This window comes from Pinus tabuliformis, chromosome 7, assembly GCF_031772625.1.
Source record: "Pinus tabuliformis cultivar Carrire ecotype Pingquan chromosome 7, CPIR1, whole genome shotgun sequence".
In the NCBI taxonomy this organism is placed as follows: domain Eukaryota; kingdom Viridiplantae; phylum Streptophyta; class Pinopsida; order Pinales; family Pinaceae; genus Pinus; species Pinus tabuliformis.
Window position 1 is genome coordinate 1,119,830,385 of NC_142293.1, and position 22,534 is coordinate 1,119,852,918.

General features: G+C 39.1%; 1 protein-coding gene across 1 annotated transcript in view; it reads left to right on the plus strand.

Moving 5' to 3' along the window:
- Positions 1-22,534, plus strand: part of LOC149251453 (dnaJ protein ERDJ7-like) — a 145,209-nt gene that overhangs the window by 60,490 nt on the left and 62,185 nt on the right. Inside the window, exon 4 of the mRNA XM_089453891.1 lies at positions 22,275-22,334. Within this exon, the coding sequence (XP_089310017.1) occupies positions 22,275-22,334 (60 nt within the window). The remainder of the gene's footprint in view (positions 1-22,274; positions 22,335-22,534) is intronic.

The following is a 22,534-nucleotide window of genomic DNA, read 5'->3' on the forward strand; positions in this document are numbered from 1 at the left end:
TAACCCAAATAGAATTCTTCATGCCCTCCATGTCTAGAGGGTTGAATTCGGGAAACCAAGGTTCTAAAGAGAGGCCTGAATGCCCCCAAAACCAAGGTCCTTGTTCAAGAGCCTTTAGATGGTCTTCTGGGTTATTGATGAAAACAACGAAATAACCCTTAAAACAGAGTTGGAGAGAGTAATTTGTAGTCTATGTTTTGTTCAACCATTCGCTCAAGGCTGGAGCTGAGGGCCAGAACCCATTAAACTTGCAAGTGATTGCATTTTTTGAATAAAGTAAGGCATGCAAAATAGAGACATCTTTAGTTGCCTTAACAGATGGCATCTCCTTTGAATGTTCAATGATGAAGGATGGGGCTGAGAGGGATTTAGGAGCAGAGTTGGAGTTGGCCCCCTTCACTGAAGGATTTCTTTTGTGATGGGCGTTGAACCCTTAGAGTTGGAACTTTGGCTTGACCTGAAGCTTGGAAGGTCTACGAAAGGGTTTGACCTTGGTCACCCCCCAAGAGGCCTGAGGTAGCCAGGACAATAGCGTCCCTGCCTATGCCTAGAGCGTGGATAAAAGAGTCAATCTGCAAAATCTAATGACCATGCACTAGCTTTATCTTGGAAAAGAGTAGACCCGTTGCTTTGGAAATTTGAAGCTTAATGTCTGCAATCATGGAGCTATTGTTCATCGTGACATAGGGAGGGCATCCATCCAGAGGATTCACAAAGAGGGAGAAAACCTCATATTTGTTGTTGAATTTGGCGCTCGAGATCAGGGCGTCTAGATTTGAGGGATGGCAGTCAACAAAGGCTTAAGGTGGTTGCCGAGGAGCCACAGGGCTTGTTTCAGGAGCAGTTTGGAGGGCGACGACTAGGGTTTTCCTATTATGTGCCATTCGCGATCTTTCCCATGATATATTCTATGTTGCTATAGGCATGTAAGAGCAACGAGAAAACCTGGTTAGCTTGTCAGATTTTTTGGATTATGAAATTTGGATGAGACAGAGAAGAGATGTCTAGGTACTTGTGGTAGAAATTACAAAACCAGATTTGCAAATTTGGATACGTGGCATGCTGTGCTAATATGTTATTGGGAAGAAGCCAAAATCAACAAGTTTTCAAGATGTAGACTTGGTGAAGGAAGAAGTAGCAGGTAGATCGAAGGCTGCTTGGGAGCGGGACTGGGGACTGACATTTTCAAAAGCTCCTAGGTTGGGAGCGGGAGTGGGGATTGACATTTTCAAAAGCTCCTAGGTTGGGAGTGATTTTGGGAGCCAATTTTATATAATATATATTTTTATATATTTTGATGCATACATGTTAACAAAAGCAGGTAGAATGATGAATTAGTGATAAAAAACATAAAAACATGGATTAAACCATACAACATCATTCACCTGGTAGTTATAGTCTTCATCAACCACAGGTCTACAAATTACAAGTTCTCATTTATATAGCATGTAAGGGTGCACATAACCAAAATAGCATTGAGTGCAATCCATCTCTGAACCAAAAATACATAAAAAAATAGGCTCTAGATGGCCTCTAGCATCCAAAAAAATCATGCTACAACAAATACCTACATATTATCAAAATCACTGCCTATCTTGGGATCTTTGTCATTAATATCACCCTCTAAGCCTTAACATATGATAGAAAAAATGTAACATGTCAAGTCAAGATTTTGTTTGAGTGATGGGTACATTTTTAGTAGGGTCACGATAGAGGAGTTCGACAACCAATGTCTCTAACATCAAGGTACATAGAGGGCTTGGTGCTCATCATTATATACGAGTTCCATACCCTAGTACATGACAAAATCCAATGGAAACATTGCAATCCTCACAATCCTAAAATCCTGAAAAATTGACAAGTCTGTTAGATTTTGAGTGGGACCTAAAATTCTACTTTCTCCATATGAAATACAATGAGGTAGGAACCACTCGTAAACATCTTGAGTCATCTCATGGTAATGTTAAAAATTTAAGTAAAAGTGACATTACCGTGAATTGCATATCAATACTAGGGCCACAGGCTTGAATATGAGGTTGCTCCACTGAAAAATTCTTGTTTCCGATCTTCAATAGCACCTTCATTCGCTCCCGAATTGGCAGGGAGCGTGCTTTGGGAAGCAGATTCGAGGGCGGGGGGGGGTGTCCCCCACTAAACTGGGTAGACCTGATGAACGCAGAAGCAACTAATAGAGTTGGTGAAGACAAAAGCAATAAGCAAATTTGCTGAAAGCAGAAGCAACTAACACTGTGAAGAAGCAAACAAGTAGGTTGGTGCCTACGAATATTTGTAGCAATGGGGAATATTATGGTTTCCTAAGGGCTGTTTGGATTCTTTGTTATCCAATTCCTTGAGCATATGGAATTACCAAAGACACAAGGCCTTGATCTCATCAAGGGACTGCAAAGCTACATCTCCACTGGCCATGATGTCCAACCTAAAACAGTGCGAAACACGCATATGGATTTTCAATGAATGAATTGAATTGATGAGCAAAATGAAGCTCAATAATAATACAGAGATATTTACAGTAATAGAAACATCAAGTTTCTATTAGGAAATAGAAACAATCAGTTTCATCTAAGAAACTGCTAAAAAGATAAAAATAGCAACAGCTAATAAGAATGAGCATTAAACACTAAATAGTATTATTCTAATAGCCTCTCTTAATGCTCAATCTATTTACAACACCGATAGACCCTCTGAATTTTACAAACTTATCAGGACCAAGAGGCTTGGTGAAGATGTCTGCGGGTTGCTCTGTTGTGGGAACATATCGCAACTGAATGGATCCGTCTTCAACAAGCTGGCGAATGTAGTGGCAATGGGTTTCCACATGCTTTGTTTGTTCATGAAAGACTGGATTCTTGGCAAGTTTGAGCACTCCCTGATTATCACAAAACAAGGGAGTAGGACCTGTCTGGGAAACATGCATATCCGCAAGCATACGTCGAAGCCAAACTGCCTCACAGGATGCCTTAACTGCTCCCCGATACTCTGCTTCTGTTGAGGAGAGAGCCACTGCCCGCTGCTTCTTACTAGTCCAGGTGACAGCACCGGATCCTAGACTAAACACATACCCAGCTGTAGATTTACGGTCATCAACCGAACCGGCCTAGTCAGAATCTGTGTAACCACTGAGTATAGGATCAGAACTTCGAGTGTATAGGAGTCCATAATCATAAGTGCCACGCACATATTGTAGCACACGCTTTGCTGCTATCCAATGATCAGCCTTAGGAGCTGACATGAAGTGGGAAATGTAGCTCACTGCAAAACTGATGTCAGTCTAGTGGCAGTAAGGTAGATGAGGCTGCCCACTAATTGCCTGAATAAAGTTTCATCCACAAGGGGGGAGGATGACTGAGTTGAAAGTTTGAGCCCTGGTTCCATAGGAGTCGTGGCCGGTTTGCAATCCTGCATTCTGAACCTGTCCACAAGAGTTTTGGCATACTTGGATTGAGAGAGAAAGAACCCCTAGACAGTAATGAAGAAGTCTGAAGTCTGTCATATCAAAGGTGCTGCATAAGTCTTGTTTGATCCCATGGATCAAATGTGCAGAGCTGCCAGTAATGATAAGGTCATCCACATAGACAACCACAAACAAAATATCATCACCAATATGCTTGATATACAGGTTCGCATCAGATGGGCTCCACTGAAAGCCATGATCTGTCAGGTATTGATCAATTTTCATGTACCAAGCTCGAGGAGCTTGTTTCAATCCATAGAGTGCTTTAGCTAATCTACACACTTTCTGTTCTTGACCGGCAATCTTGAATCCTAGAGGCTGCATCATGTAGACTTCTTCCTGTAAGTCACCATTTAGGAAAGCACTCTTTACATCCATTTGATGAACATTCCAATTGAGTTGCGCTGCTAGGGCAAGGACAAGTCGTATGGTACTCATCTTGGCTGTAGGAGCAAAAGTCTCCTTATAGTCGATGCCTTCCTTCTGTGAGAACCCTCGAGCCACAAGACTACTTTATACTTGTTTAGGGTTCCGTCAGCTTTGTATTTCACTTTATACACCCATTTGTAGCTGATGGGCTTTTTCCCTGCAGGAAGATCAGAAAGGGTCCACGTGTGATTCTTCTGAAGACTCTGGAATTCAGCGTCCATAGCCTGTTCCCACTCAGATGTACCCTTAGCCTCTGAATAGGTTTGAGGCTCAAAAACACTGTGTAGGTTAGCCATAAGAGCAAAATTTACTGTAGACTGCTGTTTGCTCTTATGTCTAGAAGTTCTACCTTCAAGGAGCTCATCATCCTGGAGATCACCAATGGTTTTAGCCCACCATTTAGGCCGAAGAGTAGAGGAACCAATATCAGGGGGAGGTGGAGAAGGCTCAAGAACAAAAGGGGCAGCAAGCGGAGGGTTATTTTCCGGAGGAAGCTCAAGGGTGCATTATCAAACACTGATGCTGCATCATCCCTCCCATCAGGTGGACCTACCGGAAGAAGAACACTGTGAGGCTGATCCTCAGAACACTGCTCAGAAGGAGAAGACTGAAAAAATCCTCTGTCTTCATCAAATACTACGTCCCGATTGAAGCTAAGACGACCAGTGGCTATATCTATTAGTCTATAGGCCTTGTGATGATCACTGTATCCTGTCATCATGAGTTTCTGGCTTTTGGAATCCAACTTAGAGCGCTTAGCAGCTAGAATCCAAACATATGCAACTGAGCCAAATACTTTGAGGTGACTGATCTTTGGAATCCAACTTAGAGCGCTTAGCAGCTGGAATCCAAACATATGCAACTGAGCCAAATACTTTGAGGTGACTGATCTTAGGCTTATGGCCAGACCAAACCTCTTCGGGAGTCTTCCCCTTAACAACCTGAGTGGGAGATCGGTTAAGAAGATAAACAACAGTAAATACTGCTTCAGCCCAGAATTTGTTCGGAACACTCCTGTGTTGTAACATGGAACGAGCCATTTCAACAACTGTGCGGTTGCGGCGTTCGACAACACTGTTCTGCTAAGGAGTGTAGGGTGTATTTAACTGGTGTTTGATGCCATGAGTATCACAGAAGTTGGAAAAAGCAGAAGAACAAAATTCCCCCTGTTATCTGTCCTAAGAGTCATGATATTACAGCCAGACTCTTTTTCAACTAAGGTTTTAAACTTCTGAAAGGTACTAAATGCATCAGATTTATATTTTAGAAAATACACCCACATCTTTCTACTGAAATCATCTACAATAAGCAAAAAATATTTGCAAGCAGTGATAGAGGATGTATTCATAGGACCACAAATATCAGCATGAATTAACTGGAGTACCTTAGATGCGCGCCAAGATTCTCCATCCTTGAATGAAGACCAATGTTGCTTGCCAGCTTGACAGGCGCCGCATACGCCCAACTGCTGAGTCTGAATATCAGGTAGCCCTGACACAAGTCCCTCCCGAGAAAGCTGAGAGAGATACTGCATGTTTAGATGCCCATATCGCTGATGCCACAAAGTGATGATGGGAGAAACACGAGCTGCTAGAGCCACTTCTGGAGAATCACCAGTGTCAAGAAGCCTGTATAGACCATGATCTTCTAGGCCAACAGCAACCATAAGACTAGTCTCCCTGTCGATAATAGAGCACTTGTGCGCACTGAACACTACATCAAGCTGAGGAGAGTTCCTCATAATCTGGCTGACAGCCAACAAATTAATTTCCATACCATGAACATAGTACACATTCAGAAAGATGAGTGTGCGCCCACCAGACTGGATCTGAATTGTACCTCTGCCAACCACTGTGTACTTTTCACCTCCGCCAAATACCACGGAATCACTGAAAGGTGAGAAGTCAATAAACCAGTCACGCATGTGAGAGAAATGGCGTGATGCACCAGAGTCAATGTACCAGGCAGAAGACGGAACATGATCTGAAGACCTTTTAGCCATAAAGGCGTAAAAGGCAGAATCTGTCTGCTCGAAATGTTCTGCAACATTTGCTGTCTGATGGGGCCCTCCCTGTTTCTTCTGTTCAGAAGCAATCCTTTGTCGGCAATCTTTCTTCATGTGGCCGAACTTGTGACAGTAATTACCCTGCACACTTTTTTTCCTAGCCAGATCAAAAGGCTGAGAAGAACCTTTCTGCTGAAAGGACAGAGAGGACTGATATTTGGCAGCAAAAGCATTTTCCGAGGACACCAAACTGCTATTTCCAACGATCCTACTGCAGGAGTTTGGTGCATAACTCTGGAAACTTCAGATCAACATTTGTGGTGGTAATGTTGAGTGTTTCTATGAAGTGTTCATAAGAGTTAGGTAGACTTTTCAGAGTGATGACTACCATATCTTTTTCCTCCATGGTCCGACCAATGGCTTCGAGCTGATCTTGAATGTCTTTAATCCTGTTAAGATGTTCCTATAAAGACATATGTTCGTCCATCATGATGGAGAACAACTGATTCTTGAGAAAGAAGGCTCTGCTCTTGTCGGATGTCTCGTGCAATTCTTTAAGATGTTGCCAAATTTCAGTAGCTGTTTTGCCGGAAGGAATTTGCGGTAACTGATCATCAATGACAGAAAGTTTGAGAAGCATAACAACCTCTCGATTTCGATCATCAAACTTATCTTGATCGGTACCAGCTGTACCAGGACGGAGCTCTTTGGCCAAAACAAGTTGGTCAAGACGCCTGTTAGCGCTTGAAATTTCACCTCAGGCTGAGAAAGGTAAACCTCAAGGCTACATCAAACCATTTAGCCTCGTAGCTAGCCCTACGGGGCATGAGAAGGCTCTCTCCGATCAATCTCGGTAGATCTTCAATGGGATGAGATGACCAACACGGTAACACTGATATTAGGCTAGTAAACTGGTTATAAAGGTTGATTTTGGGGGGGGTTTTTGGTGGCAAATTGAGGAGCTGCAATTTAGGGTGCGGGGATTGGACAAAGTTTCTGCAGGGGGGTCTTTGGGGCGAGGTAGGAGCCTGTATTGATGTCTTTAGCTGAAGTGGATGATTAGGAAGAAAGATAAGAAGGTTAAAGAGAGCAAACAATGAATTTGAATTCTCTTTAGACAGTAGAAAACATAGAAATTAAACAAATTTAAAAGTAGAGCATGGCAAACATGAATTCTAACTTTATCACTTCATTTGTTTAATATGCAGCAGTATAGAAAGGAAATGAATCACATAACAAAGCTTACAAGAATATGAAGAAACACACCATCAACACATGAGTCCACAAGAATCCCAAAGATGACTGCAAAACCCTGGTCTTCCTTAGCCAAAAATTGCAGAGATACAAGTGATAATACAATGATAGCTTCTCCCTCAAGAGTCCAACCATGAAAATGAGCAAGAAAGTACATAATATAGATGATCTAACCTCTTTCCCTGCCTCCATGGGTCGAACTCACTATCCTAGGAGCTGTTTGAACCACTTCTAAACTAAGCACTAGAAAATAGGCAGTCAAAACAACTTGCCTCTATAAACTTGGAAACCAGTTCATACATTCAATTTTTACCCTTTACATGCAAGAATCTTCTAGAAGAGTTAAACAAGAGTAAAAATATCCAAAAAGTGTCACAATTACATCCAAGAGGACCACCATCCACCTCAAAAAGTCAAACTGGAGCCAAACTGCGTTTTCTGGGCTGAACTGGTCAAATCTGGCAAAGTTTCCTCAATGGGTCGCGCACATTTCCTCAACGGGTCGCGCACTTTGGAGCTCTGTTTGGAGGCCTTCCCGGTGTCAGAATTAGGTGCAGGATAGCTCGTTGGAAAGGTCTCTGAGTCTACTTTCCAACCCAACTGGAATTTTTGGATTTGGAGGTCATTTGCCCAGTCAAAAGTCAATTCTCCCAAGACTGCTTCTGCAACTCAAAAAAGGGGCAGAAAGTCAAATTTTGCCTGTATTTTGACCTTCTGGAGGCCCAAATCCCCATAAAAACTCAAGTCCATCCATAGGCATGTGTAACTTTGCATGACAAATCTAGAAATGTTGAGTTTTTGCAAAACGGAGCTACGATGACAAAGGGTCTCACCGGGGGTGAGACCCGTTGAGAAGCCAAAACCTGTAAATTTCCAAAATTACCCAAAATTCTCAAAATTTTTTGGGATTTGAGCTGTGGCTAGGCTATTGAGTGCCTTGATCCTTCAGTGAGGCCTCAGCCAAGATATGGAGGGGATCGGGCCTCTTTCTCCTTTTTTGTGCCTTGGCCAACCGCCTTGGATCCGACGATTGTAATTTTGACATTTCTCTAAAACCATGACACCTGTGTAAAAAGTGAAGGAGGTTTTTCTTCCTTGGCATGTTGTGAGCAAAAACCTCTCTCAGTTTTGCAAAATTCATCTCTGATTGCTCTGAAACATTGTTTGAGTGAAACTTATCCCGATGTGTGAAACAAGGAATTTTGTCGAAATGGAGCGAAATGAAGGGGATAGGGGGCTTCTAAATTCTTGGGGAAATTTTTGGAAGTAGGGAGGGATGTTAGGAAGCAGGGGAAAGTGGAATCTCAGAGATTGAGTGAGGGGAAGGGGTCCAAAAGGGCAAAACACAGGCCCAACCTAGAAAATTGCCAAGTTGTAGCTAGAAACTAGGGTTTGTGCAAAAATGAGGAATTTGGCGGATCTAAGGGATGGGAAGTGTTTGATAAGGTACTTTAAGGATAGGGGAAGGTGTATGAACATCAGGAAACAAGTTTTGCCAATGATTTGACCGTCCAAGAGAAATTGCCTTCAAAACCCTAGGAGAGGGAAATGACCTTGCCTAGGCACAACTGAAGCATGAATAAGGTGTAACATGACTCATTAGACACTGAGATGATAATGACAACCCTATGAATGATGATAGGCTCAGCTGAATGATGACATGGACTGACATTTGGGCAAACCCTAGACCTAATGCCTAGTGACCAAATTTTGCTTGAAGACTCACTGAAATGACAAAATTTGACCTTGACACTCTGAGACCACTTTGTAAGAGCATATTTGATCACTGTAGGAAGGCTGGAAAGACTGACACTAACAACGCCTATATTCAAAAATGGTCAACATTCTCTGTTTCCAGATGTTATAATTGGTGCCATTAAAGCGTTGACTGCCTTCCAACATCAGATTGGTTAGCGAAGCCATCTGCACTTTTCCCAAGACACAGAAAACACCAAAGAAATCTGGCACAAATTTTAATGCAAATGTCAGCTGATCCGGACAAAAACTCACAGATGATGGTGTAAAATATGAAGAAATGCCAAGAAAAATTTATTTTTCCACGCAGATTTTACAATCGTTGACTGTAAAAAAAACTGTTATGTACTTACGTGATACTGCCCCGGCTCAGATTTTATTTCGCCACGCGGAAAGAGAAACCTTTGAGTAGCGTAATGCGTATTCTGATGGTGGGTCTTGAAGCACACTGGAAGCACTTGAAAACGCTTGGAAAGATCCGTTGTAAAAAAAATGTCGCTGCCACACGAAATACCTCTGCTGATTATCCGAAAAGATCCGCTGCCTCTCCAATGCTGCCACGGTGCAATGAGCTAGAATGCAAGTTCACTTTCTGTAAGGTTGAGATATTCTCAGAAGTCCATGCCTGTCACTCGCAGAGATTTGATAAATTCGTAGACTGTGGAATTGTTCTTCCTCGCAGCTCAGAGTAGCACGAATGAATTATCTGACGCTTCGAGGAACACTATATATCCGTTTTGTGTACTGGTCGCAATTTTCCTCCTGAAGCATGAGAATAGCCGATCTGCGCAATGTTGAGAAGAAACCCTGGGCTGTGATTCGATCGACAGCCACTTCCCGCTCCGTCTTAGTCGACCTCTCTAAATTTGCTCGTTGTTAACAAAGACGTTTCCAACCCTCAATGGGCGTTGCTCAGAACCTTCTCCAAACAGGGCCAGTTACCTTGGATGCAAGAATGCAAGCACGGGTAGAGCTGGCAAGAGCGAACGATGGCCACTACGTATGAAGTTGACGTCCGCGTGCTTGAATGCAATGTCCACGCAAAAAAAAATCCCGCGTGCACTCCAAAAAAGAATTGTGTGGAGATCAGGCGTGTCCGTCAACTTTAAATTGCTGCCGTCATGTGATACTGGCAATGTGATAGCTGCGGATCGAATCCGGACTGTAACAAATAACCTGTGTGTAGAATGAAACCCAGATTCTGAGAAAAAACTGAATCGTGGAGCAGAAAAACTGTGATCAAATGGAGTCCAATGTAGGCATGTAGCAAGAAATCCCGTAGAAAAAACCAACGTACGCACGCTGAATCGTTTAATGCAACCACAATCAATCGATTGCAGGCACTAGTTTCCACGGAATGGCCCAGATCCAAAACCACGCACAGTGACCCTAATAGAAACTGAAGAAAAAAATTCTCCACAGAAGAGCAATTTCGAAATATTTTTCAAACTATGAAAAATTATTTCGAAAAAAATACCTGAGCTCTGATACCATAAAACAATGCGAAACACGCATGGATTTCCAATGAATGAATTGAATTGATGAGAAAAATGAAGCTCAATAATAATACAGAGATATTTACAGTAATAGAAACATCAAGTTTCTATTAGGAAATAGAAACAATCAGTTTCATCTAAGAAACTGCTAAAAAGATAAAAATAGCAACAGCTAATAAGAATGAGCATTAAACACTAAATAGTATTATTCTAATACAACCACATGTCAGAAATCATCTTGTATTTCAATTGGATAGAGAATTTTGATAACCTCCTCAATGCTCATTGTGCCTATATGGCAAGGTACATACTTTAAATTTTCTAAGTATTCTTCCAGAGTTTCACCTTCTTGCTGTTTGGGATGTAAAATATCCTTCTTGTGATCTATCGTCGAACAATTTTTGTGATATTTTTCCAAGAAAGTCTTTTTGATTTGGCTCCATGTCTTTATTAAATCCCTCTCCAGGTTCTTATATCACCTCATAACAGAATCTTTTCTTGCAGAGGGGAAGACCTTGAATTTTGGTTGGTCTTCGACACTGTCAAACCCTTTATAAAGAACTTCAGATTCGAAAAAGAACATCTTTGGGCCTCTAGGAATCATGCCCATAAATTGAGGAAGTGCATTAGGTGGGACTGTCTTCTCTTTCCCTAAAGATTCATCAGTTGATGGTAGGGAAATGGGAAGCACAATAGAATCCCCATTGTTTTTTTCTTGTGTCCCTTTTGGTGGTAACCATCTTATTCTTTGAAATGAATATTGCTCTAGTCTCCTTTGAGGAGAAGTAGGTGCCACCATCCACTATGTGCTCCAATCAGATTTCAAAGGGTTTATGTGCCAATGCTCTGATTTTTTTTGTCCAAGAGGTGTGAAGTGCACATCCCTGGGTTTTCTTTGGGAAAGATTTGTAACATAACCAATTAAAACAAAAACCCCACAACATCTTGATGATGTATGCTTTTGGTATGCATCCTTGTCATTCTACTCACAACTCTGTCTATAGATTCATTCATCAAAAGAGATAAATCATTCAATTCTGAGTGGGCAACTTATTTTTTATGTTTTCAATTCCCTCACTTGTTTGTTGAGATACAATTTACAGCAGTGTTGATAATATCGCCGATATCTCGGCGATATTCGTAAATATCGCGCTATTTTCTGCGAAACGAGATATCGGCCGGAAAATATCGCGATATTTTCCCATTTTGAAAATCGCGCGAGAAATCCGATATTTCGGCGATATTTTCCAAAATATCGCGCGACGATTCTAAATATCGCGGCTGGGGTTAAAAAAATTACGCCGGGCTGTATAAATGAATTTTTTCGCTTTCTGTTTAGTCATTTTGCTGCGAAGGAGGCCCGAGGGTTTGAGGGTGCTGTCGTTTTCCATTGGGGCGCTGAAACGGTGCTGTCGTTTTCGTTTGAGGGGCGCTGGAAGGTTGCTGCCAACGACGGTTTTCCATTGGGGCGCTGTCCACTGATACAGGTACCTTCAGGCTTCAATATATGGCATATGCCTTACAGTTACAATATATGCCTTCAATATATGCCTTATACACGTAACACGACACAAATATATGGCATATGCCTTATACACGACACAAATACAACCTTGAGAATATACTGACCGTAGGGAATACAGCTGTGCTGTTGGATAATTGTAGATTAGGTATAAGACTCAATACTCCATTTACTATTTGCCGACTCTGTGTGAATCCTCGTTCTTTTGAAATAACATTAAGGAGAACCTACTTTAATATGTTGGCCATCACTTTGGTGATAATTTCATGGCAAAGAGCTTATATTTTTTCCAGGTGGAAACATTATAACTTATATTTTTCCGAGGAAGCATTATTACACTCAAGGATAAAGGTAAAATTCTTCAATAGCCAACAACTTTCCAATCCCTTCAGTTCTTCAATAGCCGACAACTTTCCAATCCCTTCAGTTCTTCAATAGCCAAGATATTGTTTCCCTTTAATTTCTAAGTGTTTGATTGAAGTTGATTGAAAATCTGTCCAGTTCAATTATTCTATTTCTATTTATGCGGTGGCTCAATGGAAAGAGATCAAAGCACACCATAATGACTTGCTGTTTTTCCTGAATTGTAGAGGTCTGCACCTATGATTTTCTGGCATATACATAATATCATTTTTAATCCTTAATTAAAGATCATTCCAAACTTCAAAAAGGTTCACCCATTCATAATCCTTTATGCAAGAATGTATGGAAGATAGAGTTTTGATACTGGACTTCTGTTTCACATTCTAGTGTGAAATATGAATGCACCCTCTTATTGCCATTTTTCATTCACATTGCAAAATGCAAATAATGTAGTAATTTTTTTTTAATGAGGTTGTTATTACTTATTATTTTTTCATTTTGTGTTGGGGGGTTTAATGCCAATTTTTTGTTTTTTTTGTGCCCTAGGTTTGAATTAGTTCACTACAAATGTCAAATATGCCAAAAGCCTTGGACCCATTTTGGGAGTATGGGGAGGCTGTTGGTGGGGCAAATCAGGGATATATATCATGCAACTTGTGTGGGACCAAGATGTCAGGAGGGATTACACGATTGAAATACCATCTGGCTAAACTCTCTGCATATGATGCAGATGTGATGCCTTGTATGGTTTCTAGTGCAGAGGTTATACAAAAAGCTCGTGAAGCAATTGCTGAACAAGACAGAAAGAAAGCTGCTAGGCAGAGGCCAATGGTCTCAGATAGATAGCTGCTAGTTTTATTTGTTTTGCAACTTTTGCTACATATAAGTTTATAACTCATGATGATGAAATACTTTTAAAGTTTTATATATGTGATGTTTTGTTTGAGTCCTTGATTGGACAATTATCAGTGATCACTATCAGGGATCAGCAGGATATGTGACATTGTGATGTTATTTTGTTTGAGTCCTTGATTGGACAATTATCAATTTATCACTATCAGGGATCAGCAGGATATGTGATGTTATTTTGTTTGAGTCCTTGATTGGACAATTATCAGGGATCCACAGGATTTGGTATCGCCTTTGAAGTTTGATGTATCATTTCTATTTGACATCATATATATCAATGCCTTCTTCATATTTATGTGCCAATGTGTTTAGTTCATGTTGTTATTGCTTTATATGTTTAGAAATCTGAAAAAAATGAATATATTATGCATTTTTTATGCTTGCTGATATTTGCCGATATTTTCGCCGATATTGCCGATAAGATATTTTCTGGACACTCGCCGATATTTTCCCGATACCGATATTATCAACACTGATTTACAGTGCTGAAAGAAAGAATAACAATTTGCATACTAACCTCACAGAAAGAGGATGGAATTGCTACGCCGAGATGTAAAAATGTGCATACGAACAAGAGAGAAAAGGGATGGATTTCCCATTCTGAGATGGGGGCACAACGAACTGACAATCTGTGGTGTATATTGAATGCCAAGGCAAATCCACCAAAGAGGAAAGAAACATCCAACATTCAAAAGTTCGGTTTTGTTCCCCCCCTGGTCCCCCTCATGCTTCATGTGTTGTGTGTGCATGGTGTAAGGATGACCCATGGTTTGTCATGATGGACATGCACATGGGGGATGTCTTACTCACTGTTTCCTAGACCTTCTATGGGTGCTTATGTGGTATTCTCCCTTGGAGCATTGAAGTCTTGCATAGTGTTGGTGGCTTCTGCATGTTGTGCACACATGGAAATTGGTTAGTTGCTTGAGAGGATGCATATCCCCTACATTAGAAGATGAATGTTGGACATGTTGGAGCAGGGTGTTGAGCCCTTGATGGCATGGGCACACTCGGATCACTTGCATGGAGGTTTGCACTTTACTTGAGGATGCTTGGGTTGAAGGGGTGATCATGTTGGTAGGGTGGACTTGGAGGAGCACATGGTTTAGGAGTGTTGGAGCTTTGGAGGCTTGAGGAGGTGGATTGTTGGACATGTTTCATGGATCAGTCATGGCTTGGAGTCTTGCTTGTTGGATGACATCACCTTAGAGCTCGACATGTGTCTTTTGGAGTGTAGTGCTTCACTTGTGTGAGCTTATTTGAGAGTTAGGCTACTTGTAGTGGACTAGGTCCACTCTATATTGTTGACTAGGTCCATGAGATAAATAGAGCAATTATGCAAATATATAATAGAATATTGAGTAATGAATGATGGAATATGAATTTAATATTACAAAGAGCCTTGTGAAGGTGTACAAATATACATTGATTGGTCACGAGGCAAAGGGGTGTGCGACCCTTGGCTTTTCATTAACCATTATTCTTATTCTTATTATTTTGTTTAGTATTTATTATGTTTATTTATATTACGCCATCCTTGTCTTTGAAATGTTCCTTTTGAAGGTAAAGCCATACTTTGCCTCTTGCATGAAATTGATGATCTACATGGTGTTGATCATGTTGGATGTTATGCTTCTCTCTATTGTTGTGCAAGTAACCTTGAATTTATTGATGGATCTTTTTGATGTGGTTTATAAACTTTATAGCTTGCCCATGTGAAATGACCTCCTTCACTGTTGTTGCCTTTAGTATTGGACCTAAAATAGCTAATCTTTTGGCAAAAATCTGAGACATGCTTCAAAATGGGAAGTGCTAGTGGCACAATGTAAAGTGTGGTTGTAACTATGCTACACATATTGCATATTGAAATCCCAACTTTTCGGATGCTAGTGCTTAAAAATGTGCAACAAGTGAACTATGGTGCAATTTCCTACGTCTACACGACCCTTTGTTTGATGGTGGAAGTAAATACTCCTCTTTAGCTTTGTAACCATCATTCTCTGCAACTCTCACCAAAAGTAGCTCAAAAATCTACTATCATGGTTGGAGACAATTGAAGATGGTTTGGCCAAAGTGCACGTGTACCTTCTCAAAGAACAATTATGTTGCTTGCTGTGCGATAACTATCTTGTTGCATGGTATCATCAGAGACATCTCACTGAAGCAATCCACCACTACCATAAGATAATCACTGCCCTTGCTAGTGATGAGTAGACCTTGGAGGAAATTCATTGAAATTGAAATGGAATATACTTGCCCAGTTTTTGGTTTGTTGCCTTTGACATGCTAGATAGAATGTAATCCTTCATGACCTTTGCAAATTGGTGGTTGTCTTCTCCACTTGAAAGTGCCCAGATAATTTGGAATAGTGTGCCTCACACAACAATTGTAATCTGTTATCTCCTGTTGGTGCACAAATAACTCTTAATTTGTACAGTCCCATCCTTTTGCTGATAATCGTGGAACTTGTCATCTTGCAAGCCTACACTGAGATGTGCAGGACTGCATAGATGTGTGCAAACTGCGAAGTATGGTCAATGCACATAATCTTGTTTAAAAGCATTGATATCAAATTGCTGGATGTTGTACAACAGTGGTGAATCAGACTTTTGTAGGTCTGGAAAGGAAATCTGCAACTTTATTTGTGCTTCCCTTCTTGTACTTGATCGCTCTGTTAAATTGCTGCAAATATGTATTCCACTTCCTGTGGAGCATGTTCTCAATCTTGCTCTACATCTGGAGGAACTACAGAGGCTTGTGATTACTATGAAGGAGAATCCATCTTTTTACAGCTTGTACCTATGTGATCCTGCATGTCATCCTCCATTTCTTTTTGTGTCTGAAAGCAAGTCTTAACCAGAAACTGTGTTGTAATCAAGAAGCTGGGAAGGAATTGTAGCATCCCCTTACATGCACTACAAACCATAGCATGGGTAGCCACTTATCTACCCATTAAAAGATTTTGGGCCATCAAGAGACCATTTCAATATTACATAATAAATATGGCTTTTTGTAGAAGCCCAAAACAATTTGAATGCATGCATGGGTGCCGTTAACAAAATGCAACAGAATATTTAAAGATATGCTTTTTGAATTCATGGCAGCCACGCCTATATTCAGAACTAAGCACATTCACATACACCATGCCCAATATGCATATTTCCATAATATAAAATTAAACTCAAATTCACAATAAACATATTTCCATAAAATAAGATAAAATTAAATTGCAGATTTATAAGTAGAGATAGAATATTTATCTTTTATCCCAAGATGGTCCAAGAAACTTACTGTGTACAAGCAATTTTCCATTCAACCATAGGCATCCAGTGCATATGCCACCCCATGTTGGGCTATTAGGCTGCTAGGGTGATGGAACCAAGCTACAAACTTAAATCCCACTCAAACCATCCCAATTGCTGTCATGGCTTACCAAATCTGCTCAGTTCAGGGCATGCCAGGCATCTGATGGAACCATCAATCAGTCATGCCATTCTCCCAGGTTTTTAATAGTCTGCTTAGGAATCTCATTCTCCTTCATTGATCTTCAATGGAGGTAGAAAGAGTTTGATTTGCTGATTGCCTTTTGGAAATAACCTGGGAGAATAAAACTTGGGCTCGCAAGATACCAATGAGCAACAATAAACAGTGGTCGAAGGATTCCTGCTTTCCTAGTCTCTATTGCTTATCTACAACCTATATATCCCTCATTCAAGTTTTGCAATTCACTCTTCACATTTGGTTTTGGTCATTTTCAGATTTAGATATTGAGTAACTATCAAGAATGTGGCATGAGGAATTCTTGTGGAGAGAATACACATTAGAATGATGCAAATGAGAATGACATTTGATAATGAGAGAATGATTTTCCATGAAGTAGGAGAATGGACTCTTCACAATTTTCCAAATTGATCGCACTATGCCCATGCTTTCATAACTACATGAGGTAGACTTCCTCATCAATGTCTATGTGCATTTATGATTGGCTTTCTAAGTCAAAGCTGGTGGATGAGCTTCATTTAAGGCACATGGTGGAAAAGATATGAGTTTCTAATTGACACTTGGCAATAGAGGATTGCTTTCCCCTAGGCTCCCTTTCCTCTTCTCTTGTGGAATTGTATCCTTTCTCATGCTCTCCACAATAATCTTGGACCTTTATAGATATTCAACATAAACATTTACATAGATTCGAGTGCTCTATGGTAAGTCTACCACTTGTTCTATAAAGTATTTTTATTCTACATGCTTAACCATTCAACAATTGGCCTTTGGGCTCTGCATGAGGAATCCATGCAAGCATTTTCACATGATTTACACGTGGTCATTTATTTAATCTCACATGGCCTGAATACTGTCATTATAACCACACATTTACAATTTATACATAATTCTGTCCAATACATTCCAAGGATAAAAAGACTCAAAACTAGGGTGGATGCTCCAATACCAACTTGAATCAAACTGGGGCAACGAGTATGCTCAACAAAAGTAAGTGAAACCACAATGACAAACTATGAAGGAATTCAATTCATAATTTCATATATAATTTCATATATTATGTCAAGACATGAAAAAGAAATTAGATTTATGGAAAAGTATTAAATGGAACAGATTAGACAATTGACACAATGTTTGGGTTGAAAATTTCATTTCCAAGATTTCATTAGTTAAACTATATGTACAATAGGGATATGAACAACATGAAGCATCAACTACCAAACCCTAACCAATTATAGTAAATAGAATTCATGCTTATTATGATTGACATAATATTTATGCAAATATATGAGAAGATATATTGAACAATAGATAATTGATAAGATGATGACTGCAATGAGCCTCAGGATAATATACGTATATGCATTGATTGGTCACAAGGTGAAGGGGTGTGTGTCCTTTGACATTTCATTAACTCCATGATACTACTTCTACGATTATTATATCTATTACTATGCTCATAACATTGTCACGTCCTTTGGGAATGCTTTGCCTTCAAAACATAATAAATAGTATTCTTTCTAACTGAGCTAGTTTGACTTTATCTTTATATTAGGCGAGTTTTAGGGGTTTGACTTTATTCTTGCTTCGAGTTCCTCAATGCATCATTGGTTGCAAGCAAAGAGTTCCTCAATGCATCATGTAGGCAAAGTTTAGGGCACGTCCTTTCTGCCTTTAGGCCATTTGCAGAATTGTCTCTTTCCTTTGTAAAGTTTGAACTCTTGGCGAATTTGTTTCGAGTAGGGATCGATACCCCTGCCTATTTCTCCGCTTCTTTGAGATTCTTGCCTTTATAGGTCCCTTGGTGTGGATTTGTTTTTGTTTTTTGGAGGCCTCCAAGTTACTTAGTTTATGGCCATCTCTCTGGATCTCCTTCTTTGAGATCGATACCCCTGCCTATTTCTCCACTTCTTTGAGATTCTTGCATTTATAGGTCCCTTGGTGTGGATTCGTTGTTGGTTTTTGGAGGCCTCCAAGTTACTTAGTTTATGACCTTTTCCTTCCTCCTTTCAGGTGCTTTCTAAACACTCTCGGTCACCTCCTATGTGTAAAATAGGACTTCAACATGGTGATCATAGAGGACATGCATAGGGAGTAGATTCAAGTTGCTTGGATTGCACCTCCTAAGGGTATTTGTCCTAAGATGCCTTTCTATTTTGAGCACTTTTGGTAGTTGAGAAACAACCTTATTGTTAGACTTGCTTATATGCACAAACTTTAGACGCATGCCCTCAAGATTTCCCTTGGCTAGTTTTGGGGTGGTTGTCATCTGTTTTGGTTAACATTGATTACCACTTTCATCTCCCTGATAGCATTTGTTAACTTTGCAACGTACAAGAGATTGAGTTAGAGGAGCACCTCATCTCGTATGTCATTTATTATGAGATCAAGGGGAGGTTTATGTTCTCTACTAGGATTTAAGTGGCTGTCTCTCCACATTTTTTCATTATCCAGATCAAAGATGTTTAACTCTTTTTCTGAGGTTTATTTTAGGCATAGATCATAGTCCTTGTGTGGATCTCCCTATACAAATCCTTTTTGGAAGATCACCTCTTTCTTCTCTGGTGTCTTGTCCACTCGCCAACATCAATCGATAGATAGAGGTCCATGCCTTTTTGGATATCATATTGGTAATGGGTGTGATCTAAAATTTACTCTTGATCCCATCTTCTTCTCCTTGATGGATTGGCTGACTTCCATGATACTTTTGAGGAGCTCCTACCCAGACCCAAGGATAGACTTCACTAGGCTGACAAACAAATCAACTTTAGAAGGCCCCACAACCAGATTCCCTTCGCTTAGAATAATACTGTATAGCCTTTGTTGAGCAACTCGTCATCAATTCAGAGACGCTTCTCCCTGGTGTTGATTGTTAGGAATGACGAGCCACCTTGATCTAGGACCCTTGAAGGGTTGCTCATAGGATTACACAGCTAGGCCCCCTCAGCCTTGGGTACTCTCTAGATGACATTATCAAATAATGCATTGCCCCCTTTATGTACTTATTAGTGGAAATTTCCTCTCCCACCTTTTTTGGCATTTGCTTTTAGTTCTATCACACCTTGTCATGTTCTTGGTATAACTCTGCTTTTTCTCTCATTTTGCGTTTCTTTCTTTTAGCCATGTTCTTAGCTTTCTTTGTTGTCTTTGACATTCTCACTATGTAGTTACATTGGATGTCCTGTTTTTGCCCCATTGACATACTGTTGTGGTCATTGTTGGACATTAATAAAACTATCTTATATTATGTACTTTTCTCATATGGCAAGAGGAAGTAATAAATTTTACATTCATCAAAAGAGATGATCATCCTTTCTTAATTATTTGGGATTAATGTCCCACAATCATGTTTTAATGTGCAAGTAATCCCTTTCAAACAATTAAAGCACATGCTTTTATTATATACACGAATATTAAACATGTGACATTTTAACTTTTCAAAAATCATCGAACTTGGTTTGCATCCACTTGGGGTGCAAGTAAAACTTGTAGTCTGTTGTCTATCCAAACTCACCTGCAGGCAGGTGCAGGTGGACACTTATAAGAATTGACCATAAACAAAAGGACACATGGATATGTTTTAGCTTGTTGCATTGAGAGGTGACCTACAACCTAGTATGGGGTAGATGTGTAGGCATTAGATGTTAGATCTGTAGGTGTTGGATAGATAGACGTTAGATGTTAGATGTGTAGGAGTTAAATATGTGAATAGTTTTTAAATGTTCGGCTCATAAGTATACATATGTTATGTTTACTTGGTTAAATTACATTAAAAAAATAAATCAGAAAAAAAGAATAAATAAAAAATTAATATTTAATAATTAAAATAAAATTGAGATAAAATAGCAAATTTAATGGAGGTTTTTGGGCTTAAGATTTTTGCAACCCATGGTTTTGCCCATGTTATTTTTCTCTAATGGCCAAATTACATAAAAATAAAATAAGATAAAATAAAAATAAAAATAAAAATAAATAAAAATAAAATTTATGAATTTTTTTTAATAATTTTAATAAAATTGAGATAAAATAGTAAATTTATGGACGGAGGTTTGTGGGCTCCAGGTTTTTAGAACCCATGGTATTCTTCTCTAATGGTCAAATTACTAAAAATTTAAATAAAATAAAAGAAAAGAAGAGAAAAGAAAAAATTAATAGTTAATAATTAAAATAAAATTGAGATAAAATAGTAAATTTACGGAGGGAGGTTTTTGGGCTTCAGGTTTTATTAACCCAATGGTTTTGGCTATCATATTCTTCTCAAATGCATCCTATTTAAAGGTATTCTTCACTAATGTGAGATGTTCATTGAAATAAAACCTTTTAACTAGATCAAAATAAATCCTAATTTCCACAACAAATATCATAACCCTGAGCAATTTTCATATCCAATGTGGCAAAGAAAACCACTCAATAAAGGCACACTTCACGAAGACTTTATAGCTCTGTGATGCATGTCTTCTAGATAAAACTTGGAAAAATAACCTTGCTCACTTTGTTACATAGTCTTCAAAGATTAGATCTTTTCAGGATGTTCTGTATGTTATTCATTTTATTTTATATGTTTGAAATTTTACTCTTCAGTGTGAAGAGAAATACGAGCATGAAAAAAATAAAATCTGGTACTACCTTTTGTTTATACTTTTTTAATCCACATCAAAATTTATTGGAGTGGCTCAGTTTACACTATATCAACCATTAGTTTTAACGTCTGCATCAAAATTCATTGGAATGTCTTTCAGATGTTCATAATAACTTAGTTTAGATACAATTGTTATTGAATTTTATTTAGGAGATCGAATGATAACATTAAAAATAAAATTAAACAAAGGATAGTTAATATCCTCGACTCCTACAAAGACAAAGGTATATATTCTTATTGAGTTTTACGATATAGCAGAGAAGCTTATTAGGTTTTACGATCTAACAATAGAGCTTCAAGTAGACTTTCTTAACTACTGAGCTATATATATATATATATATATATATATATATCAAAACCAACCTAGATCCATCTTAACTCTGGATCTATTAAGCGCCAAGAGGGATCAAATCTCTCGAGGTGCAAACATTTCCTCAAGTTTTGCATTCAAAAAAAGAGGTTTGCACCACGAGAGATTTGATCCCTCTCGGCACTTAATAGATCTGGACTTAAGATAGATCTAGGCTGGTTCTTACTTATTCTACGTATTGGGACTCAAAAGACCATCTTTGACATACACAAATGATGATAGAATAGGGTCAAATGATGGGTCATTTCCAGTCCCATCACAAGCCAATCATGGAAATTTGCAAGGCTTTAATGGCCATTTTGTATTCAATGGAGGAACATGAAAGAAATTATCATTCTCAATCAAATAAATTATCGTTCTTTCCCATGGTTGGTGGAACCTCCCACTATTCTTGAAATCTCTGTTTAAAGGAAAACCAAAAAGAGAATTTTACCTGTAATGAATGAAATGCAAGAAAAGTAAAATATAAAGGTGAAAGTGATATCATTTTTAATGTCAATTTCATATTCATATTTGATTGATTTTTCTTGAATTGGCTGAATTAATGCCATTGTTTCTGCAGATTTTGAAGGATGATGCCACTAGGGAGCAATATGATTATGCTATTGCCCATCCAGAAGAGGTTTGCTGTTTAAGATATAGTTGCTCAATTTTTAAACTTTTTATAGAAGAATGTTGCTTGTGTGTTGTTATATATCAAGGTGATTACTTTTAAGTTTTAAATTTACAAGTATGCCTTTTCAATCGTTGTGAATTTATATGTAGTTTTCTGCAAGGAGAATATCTATTAATTAAAATTTCAATACCATTAGAAATGTATTA